The 8,430-nt window shown below is 36.9% G+C and overlaps 1 protein-coding gene across 1 annotated transcript; it reads right to left on the bottom strand.

Annotated features, from left to right (window-relative positions):
* Nucleotides 1-1,412: 1,412 nt before the first annotated feature.
* LOC104882483 (uncharacterized) lies at nucleotides 1,413-3,676 on the bottom strand. The gene has a single exon (XM_010666015.3). The coding sequence runs from the start codon at nucleotides 3,055-3,057 to the stop codon at nucleotides 1,663-1,665; it is 1,395 nt and encodes a 464-aa protein (XP_010664317.1). The 5' UTR covers nucleotides 3,058-3,676; the 3' UTR covers nucleotides 1,413-1,662.
* Between the last annotated feature and the right edge of the window lie 4,754 nt (nucleotides 3,677-8,430).

Raw genomic sequence — 8,430 nt, 5'->3', positions numbered from 1 at the left:
TGGCCATTGCTTTGAAGTACATGATCTTGATTTCCTTATCCATATCTTTTGATTAGAAAACATCCTGTGGCTTATACGTTATTGCCCAGATGATTTGAAATGAAGTTGGTGAATTGTATACGTATCGTATCGTATTTTTATCTTCTGTAAATTAGAGGGAGCTATTGTCAATGGCCTTCCAGGATGCATACGCGGAACTGTCTAATAAGAAGAGATTTTATGATTCATATGGATTGGAAGCCAGCAAGCTGGGGATATACCTAGAATGGGCTTGTTAAAAATTATAATTTTCAACTAGAAAAATAACAAAGGGAAGAAAACAATTAAGAAAAATGGAGGCGTTTTTAACTTGTAGTTTATGGTCGTACGGTGGCTAAGGAATGTGTCCCAAATCTTGCCACCGATCACTGAGTTGCGTCATCAGTTTCAATAGAAAATAAACATTGAACAGTCAGATTTAGCACGAGAATACAATAAATAAATAAAATTAAAATTAAAATGAAGAAACCTGCAGACAGCACTTTATCTTAGAGAAAAATACAAAGAAATAATTCAACAGCACATGCTTTAGAGGCGAAGAAGAACAAATCAGCTTTTTCATTATATAGGCCTAAAGACTGAAGTATAAAATCCGGACTAATCAAATGTGAATACATTTCCTATCAAAATCTCTTAAAATCCAAGGAGAAGCCGATTTTACATCTGGTCTGACTCAGCCGCAACAAGTTGCAAACTTGCAGCAAGAAGAGGAAACCGAGCAGCTATTCATAAAAAGGCACAAAAAACGCGTGGAGAAGCTCCCACACAGCGACAACGGGTGAAGTGAATTTTCATTTTCCTCAAAGACAAAAGGGTTTGGGGTGAGGCCAGAAATCAACCTGAGTCGCATTCAGAGTTCAAATACCTTCAATTGTTTTTTTTCCTGAAAGAGTTGTTGAAGGTTTTTTATGATTTGTTGCTTTTGATATCTCTTTATTATTTTCTCAAGATATCCAATATGAAATATAACAAACATAAATATTAATTATATTACACTACAATTAAATAATGGGTAAAATGATACATATAAATATAATCTAAGGGTCGAGGCTTATTAAAAAAGAGAATCTGATCCTCTTCTTACTCATGGCATGGCATGATTTTCAAGTAACCAAAAGTCATGACATTATGTGGAATACGAATAAAGGAATGAGGAACACCGGGTCTTATTAACTCTTATAGTAACGTAGCACCTACAAGCTTATTTTCTTCCAGTAGATAATGTACGAGGAAGAAATTTTTTTAGCTTAATGGGGTTTCGTTTAGGTGTTAGGTATTCTCTGTGAAGCAGTGGGGAAGATGTTTTATAACCATGAGACAGTCAAAGAAATGAACAACTGCTGAAAAAGAAGGGAAAAAAAAAAAAGAAGAAGAAAAAGAAATGAATAACTATACATATAAATATATAGAGGAAACTTTAATTTCTGTAATCATTCTATGGATATTTAATCAGAGAGAAGACACCATATTTACATATAATTAAGATAATATATGATGCCATAACTTAGCTAAAGACGAGGGATGATGAATGTTGAAGGACAGACCCAACATCATCATCCTCTCTGCTGTAAAACAGTTCTTCCTCATTGTAGTTTCTCTGTACTGTTTATTGCTGCACAAATCCTAATCCGAAGGACAAATCCATGAATCCACTGTACCTTCACCCCTAGAGGAAACGTTATCTGATCCCTTCTCAGGGTGGAAAGCTGATGAAGAAGCTGAGCAGTTCAACTTAAAGCTACTAACCTGGGGTGAATCACCATAATTTCCATTGAACGGCCTCAACTGTTCTCGACTCCCCTCGTTGGATCCCGCTCCATCCCTCCAGCATGTTCCATTATCGTCTGTCCTGAGCCGCCTCGACCCACCAGAAGTTGCATGACTTGGGAGCCCGCTAATGTTTGCATTAACGTGTCCATGGGGCACGCCCAATTCCTCAAAGGAAGGTAAGGGTAAGGTTAAACTTGCCGGAGACTTGGTGCCAAAAACCGGTACATCGGCTAAAGGGTACTTGAGCGGATGGGAAGGTGGAGACTGCAGGAGAGACTGGAAAGAGAGGATTGGGTTTTGCATGCCTAGTACATTTTGAGGTTGTTTGGGAAACCCAGGATCAGAAGGTAGTTGGTAGGTATTAGAACCTGAATTGATAGCGTTGGTGGCAGCAGCCATGGAAGTGGTAATGATGTTGTTAGTAGAGGTAGTGGCAATATTAGTAGTAGAAACAATAGAGTCACCGATAGTAGAGTTGAAGAAAGAAGGAGATGGGGAGGAAGATGAAGATACAAATAGGTTTGGCTGAACCTTGTGGGGGGAAGGGCGTAAAGGATAGAGAGGCCCCAGTGGTTCCAGATGTCCCGGCTTGATGGATGAGCCAGCGCCAAAGAGATCGAGCCTGCGAGAGTAGGGTGAGGCGGAGAATGGAGGAGCGGGGATCCCAGTGAATTCTTGCACCATTGCTCGGAAATTGGACGTGTCGGTGGTGAGTACAGTTGTGGGTGCCCGTCTTGAAGCCCTGGTTCGCTTCTTGGAGCTTCGGACCACGTTGGTTTGATCAGAGGGCAGTGAAGCAGACGAAGCACGTCCACCATTTTCATGGACTGACATCATCCTCGTGGAAGATGAACTTGGGAATTGGCCCTGACCGGGTCCTTGAACCCCTAACATAGATTGGCCTGATGATGATGTTGAGGAAGAAGACAAGCCTGTGAGGTTCCCAAAGTCAGTGCAATTCGGCTCAGATCTTAGGCCTCTGGACCAAACCGTGTCGAGATTTAACAAGGAATTTGCATTTGGGTTTGCTGATGATTGAGAGAAAGCATCCACATAATTTGATCGAGGATCAAACAAAGTAGGTGGGTGGTTTTGGTGGTGAGGAAAAGGTGGTGGCTGTGGGTTTGATGAGACTGAACCAAAGTGGCCAGAAGGATTCAAGAAAGCCGGGATCGACTCGGGCCTTGACTCATACTCTTCATCCCCCCCACTCGAAGATTGCATACTACTACTGTTGCCAGAATCCATAGCTTTAACTTGGAAAGGAGGACGGCGATAATAATAAACAAAATGGAAAAAAGGAGAGGATGAAACCTGCAAAGAGATGGTGATGGTTGCAAAGTTGCAGAGGGAAAAAGATAATCTGAAAACTTCAATTATGAGGATACCCAAAAAGAATCCATGAAGTAAATGGAGAGAGATCTTCTAGAACAGCTTTCATAAAGTCCCCATATCTTTAAAGCCCTGATCTGCAATCAGAACTCCTCCTCAAGAGTTTCTCCTATAAAAAATAAAGAAAAAAGGGTAAGAGGAAGATCAGTATGCCGGAGGATCTTTATTGTGATGGGCAGAGGGGAAAGGTGGAGATCCAAGAGATATTGGAGTTTTCTTCTCCTCTCCCATGTGCTTTGAATTAGGGTTCCGGGGAAGAAAAAAAAGGAGAGAAATGAGAGAGGAAAGGCTATTTAAGCTTTCTGCTCTAAAAGAGAGGCGGGGTTCAGCATATGTTCCCACTTAGGAGATCCTCCAGAGATTGGAGGGTGGGGTCTCCATTGGTGGAGAGAAAGAGCTGCCCATGGCTGGCAACGGGTCAAACTCAAAGTGTATATTAGAGAGAGAGAGAGAGAGAGAGAGAAATGGTTGGAGAAGTTTGATACAGAATGTGAAAGGAAGAAAGGGATTTGAGGTTAAGGTTTAAAAAGGTTAAAAAATATTTATATATATATTGAAAAACCACACATACACACACCAAATATATATATTGATATACACACAAAAAGGAAAAAGAATAAAAGAATAAGCAGCTAAATTGGGTAAAGTCAGTGGCCACAGGCCATGAACTGAATAAAATCACCGGCCAATGCCACCGCTGTCGCAGCCACGCACCACCTCCACCACTGTTTAAAATTCCCCCTCTCACATTTACACTGACACCCAATAATTATACTGCACTACTGGACAAAAAATATGCCCCTATTATAATATGTTTTCCGCATTTTTTAAAATGAGTTTGCTCTATAAATCTCTATAAATTACTGCAAAAATCATACATGGCATGGATCTACGGCTGCGTCAATAAATCACCAAAGAAAATTCTCTACCTTGATCAGCCTTTGACCAAGTCAGAACTCATGAGGCCTGGTAAAACTTCAGAAATAAAATCCAGGTTATAATTGAGCAACATCAGAGAATCTTTTACCGTAGTCGTCCTCTGTGATTAAGATTGAAAACATGATGTTTCTTCATGATCTTTCTACGTATTATTGCCCACACGAATATTGATAGCTGGATTCATCTACTATATTTTTATATGCGGTCTTCTTTGAATAATATTTCGTGATCGTCACTTGATCCTTAATTATTGGTTTATCTTCTTCTTCTTTTGCTATTCATTCCCCTTTCAAACCAGAGCTTAATTTTATTCAAGAAAAAGAGATCTAAATCTTAGATGGTTAGGTCAGCTCAACCACATTCATGTGTCGCTACAACCATTGAAACCCAAAAGAAAAACATTAATACTGCATACATCAGTTGATTAAAAAATTTCATAAATATAATATTGTGAGGTTCCGCATCTTTGTCATCTTATGTGTTATAATATGTGAGGTTCCACAAAACAAATCTCAAACTCCCAAAATCCAAATTCTCTGCTGTTGTCCCTTGGTGAAATCTTAACTAAAATAATACCGGTTTCCATTATTCAAATCAATTCAATGCCTTTCTTTCACATTTATGCTTCTTCAACTGTTGCAATTATCACACCCTATTATAATATAGAGTTTCCACCACTGCTATGTCACTCTTTTTGGTAATTGGAAATATTCACATGCGGGTTAGGTCACCTTATTCTACAACATTATTAACTTGAGCAATGGATCTTGAAAAAATCCAACTTGTACAGCGCTTGCCCTTCTTCTTCCACTTCTTTTTCTTTCATTATCGTTGTCTTTTTGTGCTTTTTGTTGGTGCCCTTACCCGTGTTTAGATTATAGGCCATTATGTTACGCTATATCACCATACGAAATTGAATGCGGGTTTAGTTTATTTTAATGCTTCTTTTGTCTTTCCTTGTATTACTATAGTTGAACTAAGAGCCCCTCACATGGGTCTGGTCAAGATGTGCGGCATTTGGTCTTGAAGGGGTGGTGTTAACCATTTGTGATTTTTACATTGGAATTAGGGCAAAAGAGATTGATGCCTTTTACATATGTAATACAAGTAGAACCTTTGTGGGAATGCTCAAGTCAAATTGTGCGAGGAACTTTATAAGGGGTACCTACTCTTGAACAAGTTTTTAGGGCATCTTTTACACGTTAAAACTGATTAATTTTTTGAAATATTTTCAATTGTTTTTTCAAGTGGTCAGCAGCTAATTGATTATTAATGAAGTGAGAGAATGAAAGTGAAGTCTCATGGGCAATGAAGAGGGTGACACGGGTAATAGGACAATGGTTTTCAAATATAGCATGATTTCCAGATTCAGGAAAGTAGAGATGTGGCTTGGCCGAACTTGGTCGTAATATTAAAATCGCAAATGGGGCGAAAGCATTTCGGTTGGGCTTCTGACGTTTCTGAATGAGGAACTATTTGAGCTGGCCCAGCCCAATTTCCCGCTGTTACAAGGATGCTGGTCGGTCTGAGTTCGCCCATAAAAAAAGTCTTTTCGGACCTGAGCCCATCCAATCATAATTGCAGTTGGTAAGCCACAATTCTAGCGTGCGTAGGGGGTGGGGGATTGGCATGAGGTATTGTCTCTGATAGTGATAGGAGAGAATTGTAGTATATTTTGAAGCATACTATAATTCTAGTTTTGATATTAATGTGAGTTTTGACATTTGAGTGAGGGATGTGCAGAGATCAGTCAGTAGGCCATTTCTAGTTTTCCTAGCCGGGCCTATAGGCTATAATATCAGTGACCTGTTGAAAGCTCCACTTTGAATCCAGTCCGCAACCATATAGATTCTCCTGTATTAATTACCATTTCAAAAGCAAAAGCAAACAAACAAAAAAATAAAATTATGAATAAAAAAACACCAGAGATAAGACCACACGCGGGTGCATCGTGAGGATCTGAGATAATCTGGCTTGGACATTAGCATCATCAGTGCATCAGTTTGGGATTCATAATTCTTTTTTCCAAGCTGCTTGCCTTTCAAAGTTCTAGTAACAAGAAAATTTATGATTCAATATTCTCCGACCTCCCATCCCTCGAGCCAGAGGAAAAAGTAGTCGATTTGGTCCCGTGTTAGAAGTTAGAACTACATCTAGTGTGGGCATTTCAAGAGTTTCAAGAGGTTGGAAATTGGAATCAAGTAAAAATTTGCCTCCTTCGGTGGTTTGTTTGGTTATACATCCCACGATGTACTAGACTAGGGAGTCGAATGTGTTTTATGCCTCATTGTTAATAATTTGACAGCTTTACCAGATCAAAATCAGCTAGTTGAACTGTTGAAGTGCTCAGATTTTATTGGGGAAACAACTGAATAAATATGTAACAACACTAAAGCTGCAGCATACCTCACCAAGCTTTTGTGCTAAGAGCTAAAGTTGATTATTAGGACAAGAAAAATGGTTTTTTATTTTCGATTTCTGAGTCATCCTACCATGGCGTTAGGATGTCCCACTTTTCAAACTTTATTGTCCTTCAAACTTTAATTCACAATCAGGAACTCACTTTGTTGTACTTGGAGGTGATTAGCCGCATTTAGGAAGAAGGTGGCTATAGTCTAAAAAATGAAAATCCTCTCTTGTACCCTTCATCTTATCTTCCCACTATTTACTGTGGTTTAATGAAGTTCCATGCACATCCTTGTGAATTAAAAGAGTCATTTTGAAGTATCTTTTGGAAAGAAAGACCTCACTACTGTTGGATTTAAAGGTTGAGAAGAAAACAATTATTTTAAAACTGGAATTAAAATAGAATAAAACATTTTTCGAATTTTTATCAGGATGTGATAATGTACCATTGTACGAAGGTTTTGGGTGATAACGCTCTAGTCTTGAGGTTCAATAACTACGGGTGTTAGTGAAGGCACACTCCTAAACATAAACAATGAAATATGCTTTTTTTCAATATTTTTACAAACACAAGATGGGGCAACGGGCTAAGGATGAAAGTCTAGATAAAAGTATTGTGATCACATAACAATTTTTGCCTAAGAACATTAATACATAAAAATGACAATATGAATTAAGTTAAAAGAAATCAGCCCTAACTTTGAATTAGATTTTGGATAGTCTTGCATGAGTTTTTTAATGATTGCTACATATAGTCTCAAAGCTTAAGAAATCATGAATCTAATGGTATATGAATTGAAATTGAAACAAAGAAAATATGACCATTTGAAGTAGAGTTATGGGACGTGGCAAAAGTTGAATTTAAAATTTACATGTCTAATTTGAAATTACTAATGCCAATTTGAAATCACACTTATGAGTTTGAAATGATTTCAAATTCACTCCAAATTTTGAATATAAAGATTGTTTTGTGTTCTCCAAGCTTCCACTAATTTGAATTTACATCAAAAGGCTCCTCCTATTCAATTTAAAATTGAATGAGAACATTTAGAATTCATAGTTTTTTGTGCTTTTTGGACATTTTGATGTAATTTTTGGAACAACCAACCAATTAGAAGGTGTCATATGTTTATTTTAGGGTTATATTATACCTATTTACCTTGTTTTAGGGTTTAGGCATATAGTTCATAGAGAGAGGAAGATGGAGATACACAGGTATGTTTTTGAAAGCTTTGTACTTCTCTCTTAGTTTTTCAATAAAATTTCAATTTTCTATTTAATTTTATACTATATTTTATTGGCAACCAAACATGGTTATAAGGAGAAATCTCCTATGCTCTTTGACTAATTTTATGAAATATGGAAATGTTAACATGAACATGAAGAATTCAAAGGAAGACTTTGATTGGTTTTCTTTATGTTTTTATATTTAAATCAGTAAAAATAAATCTTATATATTAGTTCACTTTTGATAAGATATAAAAGATTCTTATTGAGATATTAGTAATTCTTATAAAAACCTTGATTTCTAATTAACTTAACTTGATCATTCTACAAGTCTAATAGCCAAATTTACAAGATGGATATTAGTTTTTTTTTTTTTTGATAAACTGAAAACTAAATTGACCAATATATTTAATTGTCTTAAGAGATTCATTTTCTAAAGTTAAAAGCCTAATTCCATATGTGAATTGATTTTTAGACTCAAATTTATCTCAAGTAGACTTTGATCCTCAACCTATATTACATAATTTTTTTTTTCTCTTTCTCTCTCTCTCAATGGATTCAATATTAGATTGTGAAACTCCTAAGAACATTTTCTTTTATTTTATTAAATACTCTTCAAAACTTTTTATTTTATTTTGTTTATTTTATTTAACATTT

The sequence above is a fragment of the Vitis vinifera genome, chromosome 18 (assembly GCF_030704535.1).
Source record: "Vitis vinifera cultivar Pinot Noir 40024 chromosome 18, ASM3070453v1".
In the NCBI taxonomy this organism is placed as follows: Eukaryota; Viridiplantae; Streptophyta; class Magnoliopsida; order Vitales; family Vitaceae; genus Vitis; species Vitis vinifera.
This window is presented reverse-complemented; position numbering and strand designations above follow the sequence as displayed.

Excerpts from the sequence above, each read along its gene's own strand:
- LOC104882483 (XM_010666015.3), bottom strand. The coding sequence starts at position 3,057 with ATGGATTCTGGCAACAGTAGTAGTATGCAATCTTCGAGTGGGGGGGAT.